This window comes from Rhamphochromis sp. 'chilingali', assembly GCF_963969265.1.
Source record: "Rhamphochromis sp. 'chilingali' genome assembly, chromosome: 19".
Taxonomy (NCBI): Eukaryota; Metazoa; Chordata; class Actinopteri; order Cichliformes; family Cichlidae; genus Rhamphochromis; species Rhamphochromis sp. 'chilingali'.
Window position 1 is genome coordinate 29532713 of NC_137946.1, and position 25732 is coordinate 29558444.

The 25732-nt window shown below is 41.3% G+C and overlaps 1 protein-coding gene across 3 annotated transcripts in view; it reads right to left on the reverse strand.

Annotated features, from left to right (window-relative positions):
* Positions 1-1605: 1605 nt before the first annotated feature.
* gtf2ird1 (GTF2I repeat domain containing 1) overlaps positions 1606-25732 on the reverse strand; it is a 43997-nt gene continuing 19870 nt past the window's right edge. The window contains exons 7-27 of one of the 3 annotated variants that reach the window (XM_080866133.1): positions 24804-24899; positions 23780-23863; positions 22076-22259; positions 19124-19149; positions 17496-17622; positions 15810-15853; positions 15478-15558; positions 14096-14251; positions 10807-10860; positions 10293-10370; positions 8139-8322; positions 7956-8017; positions 7579-7650; positions 7186-7453; positions 6899-6927; positions 6737-6784; positions 6569-6646; positions 5191-5383; positions 4723-4760; positions 4519-4628; positions 1606-2562 (exon numbers count right to left, since the gene is read on the reverse strand). In XM_080866133.1, the coding sequence (XP_080722259.1) occupies positions 2494-2562; positions 4519-4628; positions 4723-4760; positions 5191-5383; positions 6569-6646; positions 6737-6784; positions 6899-6927; positions 7186-7453; positions 7579-7650; positions 7956-8017; positions 8139-8322; positions 10293-10370; positions 10807-10860; positions 14096-14251; positions 15478-15558; positions 15810-15853; positions 17496-17622; positions 19124-19149; positions 22076-22259; positions 23780-23863; positions 24804-24899 (2081 nt within the window). In that variant the 3' untranslated portion in view covers positions 1606-2493. Of the gene's footprint in view, positions 2563-2691; positions 4421-4518; positions 4629-4722; positions 4761-5190; positions 5384-6568; positions 6647-6736; positions 6785-6898; positions 6928-7185; positions 7454-7578; positions 7651-7955; positions 8018-8138; positions 8323-10292; positions 10374-10806; positions 10861-14095; positions 14252-15477; positions 15559-15809; positions 15854-17495; positions 17623-19123; positions 19150-22075; positions 22260-23779; positions 23864-24803; positions 24900-25732 lie in introns of those variants that run through there. The other 2 variants (XM_080866132.1, XM_080866134.1) reach the window with 2 other exon arrangements.

The window sequence follows — 25732 nt, forward strand, 5'->3', positions numbered from 1 at the left end:
CGCAACTTAAATTAGGGATGACACGCAATCAAGTGGAAAGAAAACCAAATTGGCTGCCTGAAAAGTTCCAGCCTTCCAGGAGGAGAGAGAGCCATGTTGGAAGGAAACAAACTTAAATAGGCTCCAGGTGAAGTCCATCCATCAATCCATCCTCTTCTGCTTATCCAGTTCAGGTTCATGGGGGTTAGAGCCTATCTCAGCTGGCCCATAGGGCGAGAGGTGGGGTATACCCTGGACAGATGTCTAGTCTGTCCGGTGACATCATTTCCTGTTTTAGAAGGGAGCAGCTCTTAATTAGGACCTGAAAAGGAGGAAGCAAAGCAGGCCTTCCAACCAGTACTGACAAAACCAGCGCAGTCACCAGAACTAAATACATAACAGCAAATGTGGGAAACTAAACGGCGTGCTAAACTACAAACTCCAACAGTCCTAGTAAATAATGTTTATTTACTAATGACACATGTTTTCAGCCATTTTATCCCACATTTATGGAGTTGTACTGGGGTACAGTAAATATAATGAAAATCATTATTTGTGTAGTGTTTAAAACACTCTTCCAAAATACTAAAATTACTAAAGTTACTAGTTGTTTTAATCTGGGAAAAGAGCTTTAAACGCGGCTCGTCCATTTCCGATATATGGAATAGGTGACGGAAATCTTTAGGACATAAATATGCAGCAATTTCTCCTAAATCAAGGACTGAGATATTATTTTTGAAAAAAATAAGGCTGCTTAAATGAGAACTTCGATTGGTAAATATGACTATATAATTATTTATAATAGAAATATCCATGGGCCTTACTGAGCTATTAAACTTAATACTGATAGATTAATTTTTGTCTACTGAGTAAATAGTAGAAACTTAACATTTCAAGAACTGATTTTTCAAAATCAGCACATTTGGAGGACTTCTAATGATATTTCTTATCGCTTCTACGCAGATGACATTCAGTTGTATATGTCAAGCCTACAGTTACATATTACAAGCCCAGCACGGGTTAGCAGACAGTCTTCTCCGACTCAATAAAAAACAAGAGCCCTCTTTTGGGCCCTGACAGATTTTGCCTGATGGAAATTTTAGGTCCCTTTGCCACTTTTCTTAAATGTTCAATCAAGAACTTTGCAAGCTCACATTAAATCTCTGGCTCTCTCATAGTTTACCAATTAAAAACATTGCCAAGTTGACTTCCACTGTGTCATACTCTGAATTGAAAATTATTATTTATGCCTTTATTTTGTCACGTTTGAATTATTGTAATTCTGTTAAAAAGCAGCTAAAAACTCTTTGTTTTAAAAAAAACATATTTTTGACCTCTTGTTTTTATGCTCCGGCAGGTTTGTTCTGTAACACTTTGTGATATTTATCTTGAAAGGTACAATATAAATACAAATTTTGCTTACTTGCTAGCGACAGTAACAATATTCAGGTTCCTGTCGTTGACATTTAAGCCTAGACTAACAGCTTTTAGTTATTTGTCATCATATTTAATCCTCATTATGGGCTCAACTCACCACCTTCTTGCTTTTTACACTCCTCTTCATTTTCATTAAGTTGACCCCCCCTCACCAACACCAAAACAAACTACTACAAAATGAAAGTGCAAGGCAACACATTTTATTTCAAAGGCCTAATTGGCGTTAAGGTACAGCATATTAAATATTGTTAGTCCAGAGACAGTCACCGCAGAATAACATACCATTCTTTTCTTTACATGATACATTCAGGCTGACTTAAAATGACAATATTTTACAAATCGTTAATGTAGTGCTAACATAAAAAAGGCTGTTTACCGAGTGTCTCGTTTTCAATGCGAGCAGAGGTTTTCCCTGCTCCGTGGGGCAGACTCTGAGTCCGTTTTGTCTCCTTTAATTTCTAAAATCTTGCCGTCACCCCAACACCCAATTAAGACACTTCATTTTAATCATGTTTTCAGCGGTTACCTGTAGTTACTGAGTGCTAGTAGCATCTGTTAGTGTTGTGATAGTTCCTCGAAGAGCTGTGTAACAGAATAATATATTTTACATCCCTGCACATAATGTTATATTTTAATAATAAATATAATAAATAAAAAGTACAAATATCTGAATAATATGGAACCATATCATTATGAAAGACATTTTCTGTCAGTAATACATTGCAACCAAATGCTGGAAAACAACAGCATGACTCATTTTATAAAATGCAAGGGCAAATAACACGACGTCGGTAATATTTGCAGTTTGTAAAAAAAACAACAAGATTACTGTCGCGACCAGCTGATAGCAGTCCCGTCGAGCCGACATCTGCCCTGCAACGTTTCGACCCACATACATTCTGTTGTTCCTCAACACTCGAGCATCATTCTCAGAGTCAAACCTGCAGCTCTCTGTATTCAGTCTGGAGAGATCGTTAAGTTGTAGCACTGGTAAAGTGTTAGTGTTGCACTGTGGAAGAGTGGCGAGTGTTGACAAACTCCTCCTTGAATCCCTTTGCTGCCGCCCTGGTTCCTCCTTCAGTAATTGACTTTCCCGGGAACCTGCACGTTCACTCCACTGTAGTCCACCATGTACATGGGCCACTGCTGCAGGGAAGAAGCATAATGGTGGAGAAAATGATTTCATTACTGCAAAATGTTGCTGACCTTGCCTCTAAACCTGTTTTAATATTACATTTCAGTACTTACAGTTGAACACACAGTCATCTACTGCAGTTTAAGGTGTTTTATCGACTCCGACTCCATCAGCGACCGGGGTTTCCTGCCTTTTCACGCCAATATCTTTTGGCTTTTTTCTAAATTATCCAATTTATGCCAGCTCTCTGGTTTGCTTAGCCTGCCCATTTGTATGGAGGTATCACCACAGATGAAGGACGTGCCTAGTCACTAATTTACTAGTCACTAATTTATTCCTCAGCCTCCTAGTAGACGCACCTGTGGTATCAATTTCACAATCCTACGTCATCTTGTTTTGAAGTTATCGCATTAAGAAGATTGAGAAAACATGAACTTATGGGGAGAGGACCATCAGCTTTTTACTGATCTGATATTAGATGTGCTTTAACCCAATAAGGCGAAGTGTATCATATTTGACCCACGAGTTTTGAGACCTCTACATCATCATCCCCTTAAATGATTTTATTTGTTTAAAATAAACAAACTACGAGGAATAAATTATAGAGAAATGTGGGATGTAACAAAAATGAAATTAATGGGTACAAAAAGGTTACACCCCCCCCCCAAAAAATAAATCAATCAATCAATCAATCAATCAATCAAAAAACACCAACAGTGCCATCTTTGCCTTCTCCAGTTCACAGCTCCACCCCTCACTAGCAGCTGAACACACCAACAGTCAGTGAGCTGGCGTAGCATGATAGACTTTGCATATGAAGCAAAATGCCAGGGAAAGGCCGAGGATGCAATAAGCCTGCATGCAAACAAGACAACCAAGTGGTGGCAACGAAGCTGAAACAACCTTTGCAAAGCATCGTAAACGCCGACATCCTGGTCTTTGAGGGATTTGAGAGGTCAGTAAAAGTTCCTGGTACAACGACGCTGAACCATTAAACAGTCACCACATCATTTAACTGTTACCTGGCTGCTACATTCTCCGTTTGTTCAGTTATCATTGTACCATTGTGGTTCTGGCTAGTTAACGTGTGAGCTGGGACATTAACAGGGAGCATCAGTTTAACTATTTGTGTCTAATAATGTGTTGTTTCTAAAACATCTACCAGACATTAAAGGGATAAATATGGTAAATATGCTACCAAGTCACCAGAAGCACAGAAAACAAGCAGAGCTGTAGCTCTCGCAGTTATACATGAAGCCTACGTGGAAGTTCAACAAGGAACTCCTGTCCTATTTCCTGCTGCCAGGATCTTGTTCTGTTATGATGGATCATCGAAGTTTTCCCCGTTTCCCTCGTTATCAGTATTGAGTTTGAAACTTTACATCCTGACATCCCTGGATACAGCGTGGCTAACGTTAGCAGTGCTAGCTGTGTTCCTTTCCTCCTTGTGCGCGTTAACACATCGTGTCGTCAGAGTCAGTGACACGGCTGATATATAACCGCTCATTTTCTCAGTCAGTCCTGAATAGCTGCGCTGCTTACCTTCCACTTTGCTAAAACCGCTACTATAAACCTACCTGTCACAGGAAGAGAGGCTGTGCCACCTGTCGGGACTGGTGATGGCTGCAGTTACATGTCAGAGGCTGCCGTCTGACAGCAGCTAAATGCTCCACATACACTGCACTTAAGCTGATACGCATTCTGTTAGGCGTCTTAAATGCTTGAGTTTCTCTGACTGATCGAAGCTACAGTTAAGTCGAGGTAAAGGGGGGCTTCCTTATTAAAGTGCATTTTTGCCCTAACAGCAGGCCAGCATGCTGTAGCTCTGAAATCAAAGTGTATTTAAGGTTTTTAAGAGTCTTTAAGGACCTGTGTGAGTAAGAACAGAAGAATAAAGATGTCCTAGTATTCATCAACTAGCTTATGATTTCATATGGTGAAGAAAATATATATTTTATTTAATGTACCATCACTGGAATCTGATTGCTTGATATTCCCAGGTCGGAGGAGGCAGGCACTTGGTTGCTCTCCTGGACTCTCTTGCGTTTCCGTCGATTAGTGGAGGCGTCTGTTCCTACTGAAGGCACAAAGCAAAGGCTTTTACTCTGGAGGCACACGCAGCACAGAAAGCCTCACTTCCATCAACAGAAGGTTGTTTGTGTAACACTTACCTGTGTTACAAGCTTGGCTACAGATTTCTGCAAAAGGTCTGAACAGGAGAGAGAAAAGGCCGGGTCATTTTAGGTGATGTAGCTGCATTTTTGTTTCTTTAAAGATACAATCTTTTTTTTGTAACTATAAAAAACATTCCTGAATTCTAATTAGCCCTCTATTCAGACTGCACTTACTTGATACCTAGAGAAAAAAAATCCCTGAATTGTGCACGATTTAAAGCTTTGCCTTCATTCTTTCATCATAGCTTAACTGCTTGGATGTCAAAACGTTGTTTTCTATTTCATTTTATTTACATTTGCTGTGGAAGATTTATTCTTTGACATCTTAGAGGCTGGATTTAAATCCAAAGCATAAATAAACCATAATGAGCTTAACTACCGAGAAGCAAAACCCTAAATTCCCGCTGAAATGTACGGTGCAGCGACGGCTAGCGCTGCTGAACATTCCGGTGTCGCTGCACTCACTGTAGCTGGCTCTTGATGTTGAATGTTATTTTATCTGCGGCTTGAAGGATTTTCTCCAGGCACACGATGTCGTAGGTGTTTGGGTTTCGGAAAGGGATTTCGTCTGGAAGGCCACTAACTTCTATAGACTCTGGACTGCCGCGGATTAGCTTGTACGGGACCACGACGGAGCGATCTAAGCCCAGAGCCTCACCTAAACAGAACAAACAACAACGGCACGATCAGTGTGACACCTTTTCTTTTCCTGTGAAAAATAAGAAGCATGCAGGCACATGTTTTCCCATGAATAAAGAAACTCATGCCTGTAACTGGCATACTGTAGGTATGAAACGTGCATAGAAATGCAGCGTTCTTCATTCATTTTGATAACAGCAGCTAAAAGTTCTTAAGCAGAGGTGCAGGTGCAGCATTATTACCCTTTGAGATCTTTTATTATAACCTGAACAAAGGTGGAACTTCATACACTGCAATCATCACAGTAATAAGTTAGCAACCAAAGCGTGTGTTAGCCTGGCTGAAGAAGAAGATGTTTGTCTGCTCCCAAGATCGCTGACTGCGGTTGCTGTCCGTGGTGCTGATTCAAAGCTGGAATGATCCTACAGATGTTACTGATTATTGCTACATGACAATATTTTATAACTTAAATTTGTTTGTGTGTTCGTGTGAGCGAGAACGTGAGGTAACGTGTTTGCTGAAGCACTGCGTGGTGGTAAGGGCCCAAAATGAAAGAGCGTATCAGCCGCGGGGCCTATCGCAGAGCTGTTACACCTGTGGTCCTCAATAAATAAGAAGTAAGAATGCTGAAATTTGTTAGGTGCACAACAATTCAACATGTGAAGTTTTTCTTTGCCACACAAACTAAAATAAATCAGTTTGCACTAAATCTCTCTATAGACACCACTTTGATAAGAGGTTTTTTATTGTTTACCGTGCAGACTTTCCACCCGTGGACCCTATGCATGTGGAAATGTTGTATTTTTAAGGCACTGCTGTGACATTAGCACCGTTTTTGTTTTGTTTTGTTTGTTTTTTTTCCCTCTTCAGGCTTCTATACCAAATTGTGTGAAGCCTGTATTGAAATTGCTCCACAAAATTTAACAGCCACGTTTCATGAGTGAAATTTGGAGCATGCATTTATAAGACTTGCCCCTAATTCAACAAGTAGGACGAACATTCTGGATTTAAATTTCCAGCCACACGTCTCACTTATGAGGCTCACCCTGAGCAATAAGGGACGTGTTGTTTTTCTCCTGTGTTGTGAGAATTAAACTGAACACGCCCACGACTTGGACTCATCATGCAGATGAAACTGGTTCATGGTAAAAAGGTTATCCGTCTTGTACAGATAACAACAGCTCCACGCTGCGGATCTATTTACCGTATTTCTTGTTGAAGAGTTCCTTGACTTGCTCTCGAAGGACTACTTTCTCCCCCATGCGGTTAATGTCGTCATCATCTGTCAGGAGGAGAGAATCGGTCACAGACAGCATTCAAAATAAAAGCCGCAGCATTTATAATGGACGCTATCAAAGCATTTTCTCCTCACCATTTATTGAAGCGTAGGCCTTCTTTAGTAAAGTGACTCGTCGAGGTGCTGATGAAGTCAACGAAAAATATGTTTAGTAACATTAAATGTTGTTTTGCTCTCTGTGATAGATGCTGCGTAATAAATCAGATGTCATGAAAGCAAAGCGCAGCGTGCTCATACCTGGTTTTGGAATAAGTCCTTGAAATGGTCTGCATGCAACACAATGAAACAAGCACAATGAACAGAATTAGCCGACATATATTTAAAGACAGTAATAAATATCCAAGCCATTAACTGCAGGAAGGAAGACCGATAGACAGATATGGATCTTATTTGATGAAAACATTTGAATTTGTGCATTTTGTAGCTTGTTATTTTGGTTTAGCACCACAGATGAATATACTGGGAAAGTGCATCATTACCAGTCAGAATATTAAACAGCTCTTAGAGTGATCAGCATTTCTCACCTGGTGATGGTGAAGCTGATTTTGTCAGCGACAGCCAGGATCCTCTCCAGGTTCTGGGAGCCGAAGGTGCAGGGCTTCCTGAAGGGGATGCCGGGGGGAAGGCCCTCGATGATGACCGAGTCCGGGTTGTTCTTGATCCTTTTGTAAGGCACTTGGACGGGGTACTTGATGCCCAATGCCTCCCCATACTTCCTGTTGAAGAGATCTTGGACCTGCTCTCGCAGCGTGTTGGCCAGGTCGATTCTGGACAGCTTGGACTCCAAGCACTCTGTTGACGAGAGGACGAAGACGCTTTAAAATATGTCATCTGGCTTTCAACGTCAGCGAGCAGAGGCAATTCGTGTTTAAACAGTTAACGGCAAATCTAAGAAGACTGATGCAGCTCGACCGTACCTGAGAATCCAGGTCTCTTGGATACAGCCGCAGTGTCCTCCGTTACTGGTGCTGCATCCTTGGCATCCAGCTCTTTGGAGAAAAACATTTAAAGGTTAAACTTTTGTCGTCTTAAGACTTACTGAATAAAGCAAACGTTAGGAGCTTTGTCACAAATAAAGAGGAGGCAGCTGCAGAAAAATCCCTGCAAGGACTTTCTGTTGTTCTTCAAAGGAGCCGTTTTAAAAATAGCCTGTGAACTGGATTTGACCTTAAAACTTCAACCGTGTATTGCAGAGGACAAAACAAACATATCAAAATTTAACACTGCATATGTGTGTGATTAGTTTGGGTTGAAGATGCTGCTGATGAGAAAGTAAGTATAAAAAGAGACAAACCTGAATCACAGATCGGGATGGAAGGCATCTCTTGTTTTACCTGCTCAGCTAAGAGCTCGGGTCTAGAGATGAGCAAAAGATTGTGACGATATTTACAAATCAGAGAGCGAAAACTGAAATAACACACACTTCAACGCACCGCTACACTCTCCAGATGACTTTCTATATATAATTATTTCTCACCTTTTGATAACAAACTGGATCTGACTGCTGGCAGCCAGGATCTTGCGTAGTTTGGCTGCTCCGAAACAGTTGGGTCTTCGGATAGAGATTCCCTCTGGCAGCCCGGTTACATACAGATCCTCAGGGTACATCTGGAATTTGGAGTACGGCACCTTGGTTGGTTCAGGAAGGCCCAGGGCTTCAGCTGAAGAAGGAAAAACAGGAAAAACAAGCACAAAGCTTATTGATCTATTTCATTCAAGTCGTCTTATTCCAATTCATCTCATTTCTTTCCGTCTTCTGAAATCTGGGGAAAATTGCAAAAACACCAAATAGGGAAAGTTCGCCAAATTTGTGTGACAGTTTTAAAATGGTAAATGGCCTGTATTTGTATAGCACTTTACTAGTCCCTAAGGACCCCAAAGAGCTTTACACATCCAGTCATCCACCCATTCACACACTGGTGATGGCAAGCTACATTGTAGCCACAGCCACCCTGGGGCGCACTGACAGAGGCGAGGCTGCCGAACACTGGCGCCACCGGGCCCTCTGACCACCACCAGTAGGCAACGAGTGAAGTGTCTTGCCCAAGGACACAACGGCCGAGACTGTCCAAGCCGGGGCTTGAACCGGCAACCCTCCGATTACAAGGCGAACTCCCAACTCTTGAGCCATGATCACAGCAATCCTTTATTGCTGCTTTTAACCAAGCAGCAATAAAGGAGCTAACATGAAAGTGTCGAGTTGCATCTCAAATGGCCATCTCAGCCTGGCTCGACAGTTTTGATCTCTGTGGTTAGTTTACGCCTTCTAACAGCTACAGAGAGAGGGTCACCTTTTACACAAGTACCCTTACTGAGGCTCAAGTGGGTGATACAGGCGGCTATAGCTGTGAGGAGTCGCTGAACTGGACTTCTTGCATTTGTAGAGTTTAATGCGGTTATCTCACAAATATTATAGCAAGCTGTGCAGATTAATTACACTAACAAAGTCCAAATGTTTGTGCATTTTTGAGTGAGTGAAATACTCCTGTTACTCTGTTCTTAGAGTAACACAAACATATGACAGATGGAAAGATGAAAGTTTATGGTTTTGTTCTGTAGTTCCAGGCCTTACTGAATACAACATGATTGCTACAATAAGGGTTAAAAATTAAAAAAACAAAATAGAAAGCAAGTTTTATTTGAAAGCTTTTGATCAAAGTCCAAAAGAGACAACACAAAAAGCCAAGGCAGTGACATTTATTTTGTAAATGATGGCCCCCATAATTTAAAGTCAACACGGGCAAAGCAGGATAAGCTTCGGGGGGCATCTGCACCGTCTGCACCGTCCCCCTGTCACTCGGTCAGATCCGACCCTCGTTTGTCACACCGGCAAACTAAAAAGCTACACGGTCACATGGCTACACCCACCATGAGACAAATGTTGCGATAGCACCATCCATATTTCTAAACTCAAGGAAATCTATTATAAAACGATAGCTTTAAAAACTAAAATCAAAAAATAACAAAAACAACCCGATTTTTAGCTCGTTTTCAGTCTCATGCTCACGTTGCTTTTCCAGACACATTAACCTAACGTGACGTAGAAAGCTCATCCAGCTCACAGGTTATTGTAATGTGTGGATGGACAGGCACATGTCTCGCCTCATCTGTCATGTGCTCATCAGTCCCTCAGCCGGCTGAACTAAAACCCTTTTTAAACTAAGAACTGAAACTTTTCTTTGTATTTAAAGGGAATAAGAAGAACTCGTTAATAACTTTGAGCATTGCCGTGTTAAAATTACCCATACGAACAAATACCCACACTCACTCTTAGCGCACGCATGTCTATGTTCAGAGAGTCGCTGGCGTGCTGTGACATGCCGCCTTCTAAAAGGCGACTAATACTTTGTGTCTTTATGCTTTAATTCCTCTGATGTGAAAATGAGATTCTTCCTTTTCATGCCCCATCCTTTGCCCCACACTTAACAGATTCATTCTCATGTGCTGAATTATTGAAAACCTTAAATGTTCCAATATTAATATTCAGATAGATTTTAAAAGCTTAGATTTTAAATTGCTGTACACTGGTTAAGGAGAGATCAAAGTCTTCCTGCAAAATTTATAGCCCTGGCATAACTTCCTGCCCCCGCTGCGGATGAGGATAAAAGCTCCCCCGCTACAGGTAGCTTACCATACTTAATGCTGAAGATGCTCTCCACTTGTCTCCGCAGCTGAAGAATCATTTCACCGATGTCCTCCACCAGGCTCCCTGCTGAAAGAGTCAAGCAAATGAAAAACGAACAGCTTTGCGCCGAGAGCGCCGAAAAAGAATTATTACTTGGGGTCAACGGGGTTAGGCAGCTTCCCACCTGTGAACATTACTACATCTCCACTTGCCAACTTCAATTTGATAAATTCTACCTGCCCTGCGCTGACCCGGTAATGACAAACTGACTGTGTCATTACCGGGTCAATGTAGAGTGTGATACATTAACCGCAGATGGATGTAGGGAGGCAGAGTGGTGAAGGTGCAAAAATGAGACTAAACAGCAAAACAGAAATATTTCCAAAGGTGAGGACGCTGGGTTAGAGTTTTATTTAATTCTAATCTGCCTCTTTGGCAAGGTTACAGACAATCACACAGTGAGAGTGTGGGCCAAATGCACTGTGCAGAAAAACATCCTGAATGAGTCAGTCCACCCTACCTTCAGAAGATCTTCTTATGCTCTGCGGGGCAGCAGTGGGTGACAGAGCTTCAGCTGCAAGATGTGAGAAAAGCATGAGAACAGTGGCGCACGGCTACTGTAAAACATTTCTATGACAGTTTATCCAAAGATGCACGGTTTTATTTGTGTCAATCAATCTCTTGAGTCGTCACATTGTTGCTTTACTGCATCAGAGACTAGCGCTGGTCCTATTCTGACTTGAGGCATGCCTAACATCATTGTGCAGCAATGATTACATCTGTGAAGGCTAAACTCTTTATCTGACACCTCATGTCTACCCTCAGTACACACAGGGGATGGACAAAACAACAGGTGCAACATATGAGACTGTGATAATTCAATGTTATTGTCCATTTTCTGTCAGTGGAATATTACTGTTACAGTAGGGCAACGCTGAATGTTCTTTAATTAATGATTCCAGGCAAACTGCCGCCAAGAACACATATCATACCGCCTGTCCAAGGCCGTTATTCAACATCGCCGCTCAGTGTTAAACATACAAACACGAGAATGGGCGGTGGGGGTGTTGTTTTGCCATTAGCCCAGAAGCAGAGGTGGAAATGTGATTTTTTTTTTTCGTGATGTGTTATGTGTGGAGTCTGCAGGGCAGGACTTTTAAATCTGTGATCAACAACAGGAGGAAGAAAGTGGTTTATAAAATGTTTTTTTCCCATCTATCCATTTGTTTCCGTTCATCTGGGGTTGGGTCGAGGGGGGAGACAGCCTAAACAGAGAAGCCCACAGGCGAGGCTGCCGGACACTGGCGCCACCGGGCCCTCTGACCACCACCAGTAGGCAAACATGGGGTTAGTATCTTGCCCAAGGATATTTGGCATGCAGCCAGGAGGCAGCCTGGGATCGAACTACCGACCTTCTGATTAGTGGCTGACCTGCTCTGCCACCTGAGCTACAGCCGCCCCACTTTGAGCGTGTTCTAAGACAACTTAAAGCAATACTATTTGAAAGCTACATCTAGCTTGTGTAGCTAATCCATCATAACATGACGGAGGATCTGTGTAAGCTGTAAAAGGAATATGATGCAACCACAAACAGCTCCCTTTGCCCAACACAACATAAAAAATTCAAAATGCATCAAAATCCAGCCTGTTGAGGTAAAAGTGGGAACAATAATGTAAAATTTAAAAAACACTGTCAAAAGAAAGATACTGTATGTCATCTGTGCTGAAGAAGCCAATGGACAATTATTATGACACAGGAATACTTGAGAGTGGAACTGCAGTTTTGTGAAGATCATCAAGTCAAACCTTTCACTATACTTAAGGGCAAACAGGACTTTTTAAAAAAGGATGTGATTTGTATCTACAGGAAAGTGAACTGGGTATTCTCATATGTGCAATACGAATATGTCATTCATGCAAAAGGGATTATTGTCTTGATCAGACCTATTTTACCTTGAAAATTAATGCAAATTGCCATCATTCAAATACTTTGACAAATGACTGAGGTGCAAATAATATTAAATGTGACTGAGTGCACTTACCTTCATTGTCTTTCCTTTAGAGGTCATTTGTGAAAGAAAAGAAAACTTAAACAAAGCACAATGAAATCAATAAAAGAAAACAAAATGCTTAATGCCAAGATCACTCTGAGCAGACTCTCTGTAGCATTGTAGCAGCACCTCCTTCAGATGTTCAAAAAAGGGCCTCATTTATATGTTAATTTATATATAAGAAAGTTGCACTTGACATTTGGACAATGTAATTGATAGTGCAGGAATTTTCCAGAGAAAGAATAGAGTCCTAAACTTTAAAGTGTCCATTCAAGAAAATGTAGAGGCAGAGATTTCTGCTTCCATCCTACTACAGAATGTGTGAATGGAATTTGATCACAGGAGATTGGAAATCATATTTTGAAATCTTGCACTTTTAACGAGATTGAATGAAAAGCTTGAATGAAAACTGGTGAAAGTGAAGTGGATTGCCCAGAAACAGAGAAAACTGTTGAAAGCAAAGAAATGCTGCCGTTTTTTTTTTATTTCTCAGTCTAATCTTTAAATGCTGCCAGCTGCACAATTAAATGTCCTTCACCTCCATCACAGCGGGGCAGTCAGAAACCTCAGACATACATCTGCATGCATTTGTCTGCAATCTGAATGACCCCGGCACATTATAGAAGCACCTGGTAAATGAGGCGGGTGCAGTTGATAAAGAGAGTGGCGTCTACTCAGATGTTCTTGGTGACCTTACTCTATTAACCTAAGGTTTAAGGGAGAGAACGAGTTCTATACGGGGAGGAGGATTTAGGAGTCTCAACAGGACCTTTGAGGAAAAGTTTGGTCTCTCTAAAACTGGACTAGTGGATAAAATTACTCAAAATCTGCAAATATGCACCATGCATCCTGCTAATCACTGAAACGTTTCAGTTTGGACTCTTAAGGGCAAAGGGCACACAATTAACAACCGGCTGAAGTGTTGTAAGACAGCACACACCTATGAGGCGATGTTTCCGTGCAGCCGGTGCTTCGTAGGTGAAGTGGGAGCACTTCAAAAACCGCCTACCTTCTGAATTAAGGTGAAACAGAAGCCCCAGTCTGTTTTTGAGGATATTTGGTACAAAGCAGCTACTTGTTACGCCACCCAGCGTCAGCTCTGGCTGCAGTGACACAAATTGAAATCAAGCACAGCCTACCAAGATGATTAAAAGAGAACCTTTAGTCTAGAAAAAGGTCTATGAAAATGAACTAGCTGTAGCATTAGGAGTCAGTGCTGTAAGGCGTCCTGAGTTATGTGCCATACGCGGCCTTAGGATGGTCTGATGTCTACTCTTTCACAACAAACAAACATTTAAAAAACAAATATTTAAAAAGGCAAAACAAAAAACACACACTTCGGTTGGAGTCCGACCACGCTCGAGCAGTTGGTGCATGTAAAACACACTGACAGTTATGCGCATGCCCAGATTTTAAAGCTAAAGAGTATGTTGACAAGCTGCAGTCGATGCAGGGTGCATTTCACAGATCGTCGTTGTGAGGCTGGAGGAAGAAACAAGCTACAGTAGGTCAGAGTTGGGGAGAGAAGGTATATTTAAGGTTGTGGGAGTGGCTAGTAGTGATTGGGGAGGTTTGGTCATAAGGAAGTGGAAGAGTGGAAGATAAAGAACGTGAGAAAAGTGGTTTCATACGTGCTGTGGCTTAATTAGCTCCCTACAAAACAGTATGTGGAGGCCTTGGTAGGAGCTGGCATTCCAGGAGCCACAGTGTGAGGAGGGAGGCGACAATGGAGGTGTGGGCTGACGGGGAAGAGGTTACCTGCGTGGTTTTCCATTGAGTGGTGGGGAGCCGAAGGAGCGGGGGGCGGGGCAGACGAGGCAGATGGAGCAGAGGGCGAGGCTGTGGCTGGACACGGTGCGGCGGCGACGGGCTCGGCCACAGACTCGCTGGGCTCCTCCCCACTCGTGCCGGCATCTGGAGAAACAAACAGTATTCACACCAGGTTTTCAGTTTGTGGTGCAACGGAGACAAGAGAGCAGCAGGACACAGTGGAGCTGCAACACTTCTTGCACTGCTGCTGCATTTCTGCTGTTATCTCAGCGCTTCCTGTTACTGATGTTAGCTTGAAATCACCCAGCCTTGTTTTTCAGTGCATTCATTTAAACAGTTGAGAATTTAGGGCAGGAACTTCATGCTTTTTAACTGGGCAGGGGAAGTTGAACTGACAGAACCAATCACTTATCCTCCACCCTCAAAGTCTTTAATCTTGCAAAACCAAAATATGTTTGAAGGCTTCCATGGAAGCATGAACCTCAGCTAGTGCTTTCAAACTCTTCACACACCCAACAAAGTTCCCCTTTAAAACATTGCAAACAAGCTGGATTTAATAGATTGATCCTTTATTTTTATTTTTTTAAAACGTTTTTCACAATAATGAAACTACGTCTTAAAATGTGTCTCATTTGTCCACACAACAATTATTGGGAGGCATTGGTGCGCATGGTGAGATAGAAAGGAGGATTACTGGGGATCTTTCACTTACTAAGCAAAAGTGTAACTCACTACACTGTGAGGAATTAAAGAAAAAAGAAAAATGAAGAATATATAATGAATCTGGAACTACAAACATGAATGAAGCTTTATTCTTTTTAAGTTTTTATTTTAAATGTCTGATTTTGCTCAAAACAGCAGAGCTTTGACTCTCAATGAATGAGCCTTTCACTGAGAGACTCAAGCAAAAATTGTTTTCTTTCTTTTTTTAAAACTTTAAAATCGAATAAGAAGAGTAAATGCAATAGCAGCCAAGGCTTTCTCTTCATTTTTATGATCCAAGGTTGGCTCCGGCTAATCGGGGAATCCCCCTTTTCTAATTGTGATTCCTCACTTTGGCTGCATTTGAATTTATCCAAACAAATTTGGGTATCAGATTTGGCTACTGACAGAAAGCGCTCACCCACAGGAACCGACTAATCAAAACTGGCAAATGCAAAACTGTCAGGCGAACAAAGGAGTGAAAGAAGGGGAATCACACACAGGGACAGCACCAACGATGAAAACAGTCTCCAGGTTTCTGTGTCTCTGTGACTTCTATCTCAATGACAATGCAAGAAAACCCACGTCTGCTCCAATTGTATTTTTCTACGAGTGAAAAAAAGAAACGAATCTCAAACTTAATGGCAGCCAAGCGTGCGCTCGCTTACCTGGCACCGTAACTTGAATGATTTCCCCGTCTGGAGGCTCTGTTTTAATCCTCCTCAAAGGAATGCAATCTCCTGAAGGACCTGCGGGAATTGAACAGTTCATTCTGCACGAGTTCCCGTCAGCACTGTGTTTTATGGTCGTGTAAAAACAGATTTAAGCAGACGATAGAACGTATTGGAAGGGATCAGACTGCAAAACGCGATATGAAAGCGACTCCGGGGGACGGGGGAAACCTTTGTTCAATACTCGGGGCTCAAATCATTTGTAACTTCACACAGCCGAATATCACAGAGCGTTTTTATTATGCTGAACTTCATTTATTAGCACGTACCTGCTTCGCACTCAGCCAAGGGACTCACACAAGCACTGGTTGATCTGTGAGGTAAAATCAAATAGAAAAAGGGTGATTTGCAAATATCTGCAAAACACAATCATTAAAAATCCTTTTTTGTGGCGTATTTTAAATCATCTGTCTCCTTTAAAGGGAAATTAAATGACTTCTGAGCCCAACACCGGGGATCTTTAAACACTGGCTATGCAGGGTTTCCACACTTGTTAGCACCACAGTCACAACCCCAATGGCAGAGATTCCATACACGTTAACATTGATTCATGCAGTGCCATCCGCCCACTATAGTGTTTATCGCCTATTGTGCGGTGGCACCGACAGACAGAACCGCTGAGCTGCACGAACAGAGGGAGACACCGGGGAAGCATTTCTCACTTCTAGCATGAAGGGATTTAGACTCAGGAGTCAGAGCTTGTCATCCGGGGTCACTGGTTCAATCCCAGCTGCTCAAAAGCACACATCAAAGTGTCCTTGGCCTAGATGCTTGCCTCAAATTGTTTCTTTGCACCAGGTATAAAGCGAGTGTGAGAACAGGCACCATATTAGTACAAGGAACACGTAGCATGTTTATACCAGCGGGAGAGAATAAAATCATAAATCATCACTTGCTTTAATTATTGATTGCTTCATGGAACAATAAATATTACGTGGTTCTTTCTTTTTTACTTCTTCTTTCAAACTTCTTCATTATTTCATGTGTAAAAATGGCTAATGGATAACCATTATTTTTAATAACGGCTCGATTGTCCAGTATATCAATTAGAAGGTAAATATAGTGTTCCTTCATCATCATCATCATCATCATCATCATCATCATCATAATAATCTTTTCTTAACTCTTTTCTTAGTTAATATATACAATATTACAAATATATTATCAAGTTAGCCTTGCTGTTAGCTGAATTTAGGTAACCTGGGTTGGCTTGTGAGGGATAGTTTTTAAAAGAATTAGCTAACTTCTTGGCTGAATACATTATTCTGATGATGTAAGAACAGCACCGACACCATATCAGATCGGCTGCAGATCATCTGCTTCCATCCTACCCTCCACCCCCAGCGTCAACCAACAACCCTCTGCACGTCCTCTTTCACTGCAGGCATGAATTTTCTCTGTGGTCCTCTTTTCCTCTGCCCTGGCACCTCCATACTCAGCATCCTTTGACCAATATATCCACTATCCCTCCTCATCCTCAACGTCCAAACTGTCCTAGCCTTTGTCTCCAACCGCTCAGCCTGAGCCGTCCCTTTGCTGTACTTATTGTCCATCCTGGTGACTCCCAACAAAAATCTTAGCATCTCCAAGTCTGCAACCTCCAGCTTGGCCTCCTGTCGTTCTAGGAAGTCGAGTCAGAGGCGGCAAGTTGAAGTAGAAATGTCCAGTTCTGCTAATGTACTCGACAGACAGGACGCAGAGAAAGAAATAAAAATAAAGCAAAGTGAACCGAACATTAATCATGTAACAAGGCCCGTTTAGGAAACAAAGTCCCATCATGGTAATGTAAATGTAACTAAAATCCGTAAACAGCGGTTTAATTATTATGAGTAATACCACTGAATGCAGAGGCACAATTTGGCTGCATGCCATTAAGCTCAAATTCCAGCACTATAAACAACGTCTGCAGGGTAATGCCATGTTTGTGTGAGTGTGTGTGTGGGCCACGTTCTGACCTGCTGCTGTGAGGATTGCTGACCAGCTCGGCTGTGGTGGGCGGGATGCTCAGATTGTCAGGGAAGCTGTCTTCGGGCGTAGAGCCCAGGTCGTGCTTGCCCTCCTCCCTTGCAATCTTGCCAGCAGCTTGAACAAACAAGACGCAGAAGATAAACAAACACCGCACGCCATTAGCGAAGAACATCTGTGTGGTGTAAATATATAAATAAACTCATGGCGGAGCGCTCTTTGGTTACTGTGATAAAGTTTAAGGGTCTTGACAAATATTTTACAGCTAAGGTCACTCACAAAGCACATATGGAAAGCTACCAAAAACAATTACTTTATGCCAAAAGTTCTCCTTTGAGAAGATGGAGAATATTCATGTTTAATGAAAATTCAGGCTGCTTTCAGGCAACAAACCAAATTTTCTCTCACTTTTAGTCATCGGTGCTTAAAAGTCACCAGCTGCAAGCATGAGAGTCAAGCTAACTGCGTACTAAAGGGAACCGTGATATTTAAAAAATAAAATATGTTAAATAATTGGGTGTTTTTTCATTTTCTAGGTTTTTAAGCAGTTGCAGACTGTCACAACCTGCATGCACTGCTAACTGCTAAGTGATAATGTGGTATCACAGTAGCCCAGTCGTGGACCAATCCAAATAATACCTATGAGCTCACACAGTGGGGTTGCTGTTTTAATGCATTCGTCAGACAGTATTAAAAATGGATTTTGATATTCGGCAACATCTTGTTATGAGGACTCGAGATTAGCTTTTTTCACCATCTTGACATTTTGAAATGGGATGTGATGGTCATTGGCTTGTGATAGCTAGTGAGCATATACAGGATTCTCCCTCTTTCTGATACACAGGCCAACATTTACTAATTTGGACTTAATGTTTTATTCAGTACGACCCAAAATCTCATCAGGATCGTCACTTGAGGGCCATTTGCTCTGTGCAATGACAGGTACTGCCCCCCCTGCTGGCCATTAAAAATATTGTGGGTTTTAAGCACAGAAGCTATCTATGGCTACAACTGATGGGGTCATTACACCCGCCTCACTGGCCGCTTCATGCACCACCGATTACATCATCATGCACACATCCATTTCTGCCGGCCTTTACGGCACAGCTACCCACTGCAGTATTCTCCTGAATGATGAGGCGTCGCCACTCAGACAAAACTTCGGCATCAGCGCTGGTGTAGGAGGAGCGCAAGTCAAACCCAGGGGCAAAGAAATTTCAGAGATTTTTCCACAAAGCGTCATCTTTTCAAGCTGTTGTAGCATCTCCCGCTGTATAATCTGTGAATCTCTGAGCTTCTGTACAGATAAATTATTAAAACTGTGGTAAAAAGTGACACTCATGTCTTCCACACAGTGGCACCAGGTTACAGCGACAGCAGATGTGACGGTGCACACTGCAAGGCCAGTATAACAGGGGCCTAAGGCAGTGAGTAGATCCTATTCTTATGAGGGTTACACTACATTTAAAGTAAGATACAGCAGGTAAATACACTAGTAAAGTACAAGCACATTCGATGTTTAGGTTCTTGTTGTTTTAAGTACTTTTAGAGACATGACCCCAACTTCTATTCTTCTAAGAAAGGGGAAAGAAACAAACAGAATCAATCACATTCTTACCGGTAAAGATCCTCTCATCAAACATTCTGGAAGAGAGAAAGAAACACAGGCTGTGAGCGAGTCTGTTTAAAGACCACCTCAGCTCTCAGGACAAAACTCAAGTTGCAAAAAACTGCAGAAGTGGAACATTGTTAACGGCTGCTTTAGCACATTAGCTGCTCTTTAAACAATCAGTCAAACATAATCAAACATAACTGAGTCGTTCCTTTTGTGAGCCCCGAATTCCTCTGACTAAAATTAACTGTGGATTAACTGTGATATACTCCTGGATTGCTTCCCCTTCCTTCTGGCACATACTGCCACTCTCTGCCTGCCAGTGAAGCGTTCTTCTCCTGCGTGATCATAATCTTAGGTCTTATTTACTTACAAACTTAAGAAACTACACTGTTGTTCTAAGGTCTTAATAGGGCAAAATATTACAGCTTAGACACCAGAAAGACATTTATGAGTATTTTTCATCATATCATGGTATTTGTATTTGTGTGACATCGTTGGCAAGGAAACCGCCCATGGACCTGGTGTTGAGCACAGTCTTACCTTCAGCTCAACATAACAGAAGAAGTGATTGTGGATTTGAGGAGAAATTCCAGCACACCTGACGCCACAAACAATAAGGGTCAAACTGTGGACTATATGCAGTCTTTTGTATTTTGGGGCTTTTATTGATTCAAGACTGAATTTTGGTACAAACTGTGAAGCAGAGAAAAAAGGCTCATCAACATTTGTTCTGTTTATGGAAACTGTACTCCTGTTACACTGATAAGACCATTGAGACACTATCCATTTATTTTTTAGATCTTTTCTTGAGTCAGATCTATTCCTTTGCGTCATAGTACGGTAACCCATCTTTGAAGGATCGGAACAAACTGATCCAAACTGAAACTGGTCAGGGAAGCTGATCGGTAAATCGCAGCTTAACCTTAAGTATCTGTATACCAGACAGGTGGACGACCGGCTCCATTGCAATAATGACTCCCACTCCTTATGTGGGGATTCGGAGCTTCTTTACTCTGGGTGGACGTTAGTGGTCTCACAGGACAGAGACAACTTTGTCCCAGCTGATATTAATAATCTGAATAAGCTAAAGCAAATTGTGCACATACGTATCATTTATTTATTCATTTTTTAAATTTAGCTCTATTTATTAATTATAGCACTTTTAGCTTTTTTATAGTATTTTTAGTGAGAGAATTTGTGGTTTTAGTGAAGCCCAGATCACTTTTTGTCTATGTGAATATTATCAAGTCTGACGGCTGGCAGAATGGTTGCCTGCTCTTTTAACTATGAATCTATCTAAGGGTGTTCATGTTAAACTGAGGCTGAAGGGAATTTATAGACATTATTTAATAAAGTGTGAGGCAGGTTTAAATTCTGAAGTTGATGCTACAATAAAAAAGGAGCACTAACGAGACGACGCGCGTCTTCAGTCCAACCCATTAGCAGTGAAGACAGTTTGGTCTTCACCACAGTGTTATGATTTTCATTTTCAACACGAGGAAGACACTTGATGAGATGAGAGAAGGCTCATCTACTGCCTCTAATTCTGTAAATAACCTTTTTTAAGCCAACTTTTTTCTGATTGGCTGTCCACTTTGAAGAAAAACACAGAGCTGCCTTGATGACCATATAGACCAGCGGTCCCCAACCCCCGGGGCGGTCCGTGAGTTGTTTGGTACCGGGCCGCGAGAGTTGAGGCTCGGGTGTGAAATGTATGGTTTTCAGGGTCTTTTCCCGTGTTGTAGTTGTGTGTCTTACTTTGAAAGAAATATTTACGCGTTACCATAGCGACCAGAGAGCATTAAGGAGCAGAGAGGAGGATGTTACTCTCAATGTTGTTGACGCACTTCAGGAGGACACTGCTAACGAAGTTACACAATTACACAGTGACTTTCTGTTTATTATTATATTTACAAAATACCACAGCTTTTCTCTTGGTCGTATCATTTTATTTTGTTGTATTTATCTGCGACACCTCAAAGGCCGGTCCGTGAAAATATTGTCTGACATTAAACTGGTCCGTGGTGCAAAAAAAGGTTGGGGACCGCTGATATAGACCATATGAAAGTGTGTATGACTACTATTTGTATTTAAAAAAAGACTTAATAATAGTTAATAACGACTACCTTATTCTCAGTAATGTCAGCAGTTTAGTGAGCCTGTTAACCTAAAACTGACGGGATTTTACATTTCTTATATTTTCAGCATCTTTTCACAAAGTGAAGCGTGCGACGAGTGAAACTCGGGTGGTTATTACACGGGACATCACCTGAGAATAATTAATAGCATGGCTGCAGAACTAAATGAGCACAACACTTCAGTTACAGTTACTGTTTGTATAAAATGATCATAGACTGACAACAGAGAAGATGCCAAAAAAGCACATCGCTGCCTGCATCTGGAACATCTCTCACAGACAATGGGAATGTGATTTGATCTGAATTAATGACATTTTCAATCTTTCCTAATTGTATTAAGGCTAATGAGCTGCCTGCAGGATTCGTTAAAAGATGTGTTATCTCAAACAAGGCATGGTGGCTCATTTAAATTAGCTCAAACAAATGGATGGAAGAGCAGCCATTAGCGCAATGCGCTGGCAAGGGAAAGTCATTTGGGACATGAATGGAAATGGTTTACCACTCAGCGGGACGTAGTGTGCTGAAGGAAACAGACATTTAACAAACAGATGGTATAGGCTGGCGTGGCTGGTAGCTGCTTCTTAAAAAAATCTTTCCCAAATTAAAGTTTCTGTAGGGACGCCGTTCTGCAGTTTGGTGATAATTAAGCATCAAGTGGGTAAATCTGGATGGATCTCTGGTCAGTGAGTAAATTAGACATTTGTAAAAAAATATGCATCCAGGTGCTTCTTTGTTCTAACTACAACACTCTGACAGTGAGAGTACAAGAAATGATGTCATGCACTTTCACCAGTTCTTGTCTTAAAGCATTTGTTACCGTTTGACTATAAAGCGGATTCCGTGGCGCTCATCCAGGATGCGTTTGAGCTTGGGGACTCCGTATGTGCACGGTCTCTTGAAGGGGATCTGGTCGGGGATGCCGATGATCTCCACGGCCCCTGGATCGCAGGCTATTTTGCGGTAGGGGACAGGCACCATGTGATCTAGACCCAATGCCTCAGCTGGAGGTAGAAAACAGAGAAAATTCTTACATTTTAAATCTACAAAATATAGTTAACTCATTAGCACTAGCAGCCTCCAGTGGGGTTATGGTGATGGACCTCGGGCACAGCTGATGATCAGAGTGATCGCAAATAGCTCGTCAATCAGGGGGATTTTTTTATAGCTCATTAATGCATTAAACCAATGCCATCACTATTAGTTAAATAGCATTAATTCATGTATGCAGACGACTAGATGACCAAAGCAACAACTAGTCCCTGCCAGTGCTTGCATTTCTTGGCCTGTTCGTTAAAATGGCACTTACTTTAGCCTGTTGTTAGGTGGTTGCTAGGCAATATGAGCGCTATAATATAATTATAATATGTGGTGTAAAATTCAGCTTTTGTGGATATAATTGGGATGTTGTGATGCTTTTTTTTAGGTCTTGTAGGTGGAAAAAACAATGATTTTAGCCCATATCTATCTAGGTGGTTGCTAGGCAACCTGGTGGCGTCATAATATTTCATGCATAAGAGAAGATTTGTGGATATAAACTAAACGTTATTCTTGTGAAATGTAAAAAATGTGCTTTTTTAATTGCATAAATATTAAAAAGACGTCGTGTTAGCTACATTGTTGCTACATAGTCCCTAGGTAATATAATTATGATTATAATATACATCATAATATCTGATATCTGAACCATCAGGAGCATCACGGTTGATTCAGACTTCTGCGGTGAATCTTTGTAGAGTTTACGACGTAACATACATACGTGGCCGATGTTACCCAGCCACAAAAGAAATAAACAAAACTTCAGGACGTGCTTCTCCTGGGTTCCCTCTCTTTGTTGTGGTCATTTTTTCCCTACAGTGTTTCCACTTCTTTGTATATTCTCACACGTCCATTCCAATAATTTCAGCAATTTCCAGGAATCTGCTGATATTTGTGAGTCCTTATATTTAAACTATAATTATCCTTCCTTGTATTGAGACAATGATAATTATCCTCTCACTGATAAATTAAAAAACTGCAGAGAAAAAGTATCAATCAACCCTTTTGTGTACATGGACACAAATCCGTACATTTGAGAGCAAACTGATGAAAAATCCCATAAGGGTGGGAAATTTGCATCCAGAAACACGGATCATTGGACATGACTAATTCTTAAACTGCCTTGATGAACCATGCAAATACACACAAGTTCATCTTCGTATCTCTGCTCTCTGTCAAATAAATCTCTCTGTGTGTGTGTGTGTGTGTGTGTGTGTGTGTGTGTGTGTGTGTGTGTGTGTGTGTGTGTGTCTAGGGCAGGCAACGCTGATCCATCATCTCAAGTCACGCAGATAAAAAGTTCTTGACTTGATTCCAAATGGTGAACTTTTGCATTTGGTAGCTTTTCTCTATTAAAGACAGCACGAGGATCCTGCAGCTGGTTTGCTTGCGAGCATCCTTACATGCTTTTAATGCATCATTGCTGCACACGTCTTCACGTTGAGCTGTTTTTTTAGCCATTTGTGTAGTAAGAGGACCTCCTCACCGTATCTGCTGTTGAACAAGATCTGAACGCACTCTCTCAGCGTGTTGATGTCTTCTGTTTCCCGAATGAACGCGTCCCATTTTTCTGTACGAAAACAGAGAGAAGGAAATGCGGTCCTTACATCAAAGTTTACTGCAGCTTTAGCCTCTCAAAGTGTTTTATCTGACTGTAGTGCTAAGGATCTGAAATTAATCTTTTCCATTTACTCAGCAACAACTTGGTAAATCAGTGCAATCTTCTTAAAGGATTATTCTCAATAGCTTAGCCCTTCTTGTTTAAGTTTTCGCACAGGTCAGCCTCAGTTCAGTAAACAGTGCTTGGCTACTGTACATATCAGCCTCCAAATCCCGGCAGGAACAATAATAACAGCATGCAAAGTCTCCTCTATGGTTGTAGATTTAAGTAAAATCCAAACCTGTCATGACATATAGTGTAACAGGAATAATTTTAAGAGGACTTTGAACCTCGTTATTAATAAAATAAAATCTGAGTTGAGCTTTAAGCCTGAAAATGACACATCTGTGATCACCGTTTGATAAACTACGGCGTCGTCATGGTTTCCTAACGACCTCAAAAACATCTTCAGTTCAGTGCTGGACAATGTACAGTTCTCATGTCTATATGTATTTATATAATCGCTAAGAATAAGTTAGGAAACTGGAAAATGGAAGAAAAAGCTCTTTAATCAACTCATCCGATGAATCTGTAAAACCCATTACTGCTATTACGCTGCAGCCACAAAAAAAGGAGCTTTGATGCTAAGAACTAGTTGTGATATAATATGAGGGAAGCGCAGTGACAGCCTTTTATCCAAATTTGAAGCCTTAATGAGAGGAAATATAAGGGTAATATTGTGACTATGTGTATAGCTGAAATATTTCACATGAGCTTTAAATCCTTCTGTTTAGCTGTCAAGTACAAAATAGCATCAATGAAGAAATCTCAAACCCATCAGCACTAGCAATTACCACAGCCATTTAAAATGAAGCCAAATGCCTATATCGTCTCGGTAATTCAAACGTACCTGATTTTTCATGCACGATGGAGAAGAGTAGCCTCTTTGAGATGTGGATGCCAGTAGGGCTCTGACCCTGCTCACCAGGTAGCCTTGTGGTCTCATCTAAAAATGCAAAAATAAACACATTTCAGGCAGAAATGTTAACTTGTCATGCTTATATTCACTGCCAAGATGCACATAACCAGTGATACCCCTCAGCCTCCTAATAGATACACTTATGGTGAGATCTTTCTCAAATTAGTCGCAGAAAACCTGACCTTGACCTTGAAGTCAAGGTCACCAATATTTGAACCTGTCTTAATTTTTGGGTGTACATGTTGCCTGCACACATGACTAACATGACTGAGAGTAAAACCTAAACTGTGTTTTGTAATATTTGTCTACATTTATGAGAAAACTACTGACATTTCAAACCTAAGTGAACATACTGAATACCGAGGGCTATGAATGAAATGATTCCTCTAAGATGCGAGTATAACAAGGAAAAGTAGTGCTTGAGTGAAATACCAAACGGCAATGGTCTTTAACTGCAGATCTAACTCTTCTATTCAGACCTGAGGCACAGGAGAAAATACTTACCTAGAGCTTTTACTGTGTATTGTTAACATTAGGATCATCATCACGAATGCTCTGTGGATCTTACTTTTATACTACATTCATATAATAGCTCTTACTCTTCTTGAATTCAAGTTTTCGGTGTTTTATAGTAACTAGTGACGGTCATTCAGAAGGAAGGGGGAAAACACAAGGGCATGAAACAGTTGGGCCCAATCTAATGAATGTGGTTAAACATTTCCCTACAAACACTGCATGTGTAATAAAGAGCAATTTGAAGCCCTTCATCCCATTCTTAAATGTGTGGCACACATGTGTCAAATCAGCTTGTTGACTGTGGCTCATCAGGTAACAAGTGAACTGGACATGCATCACAATAC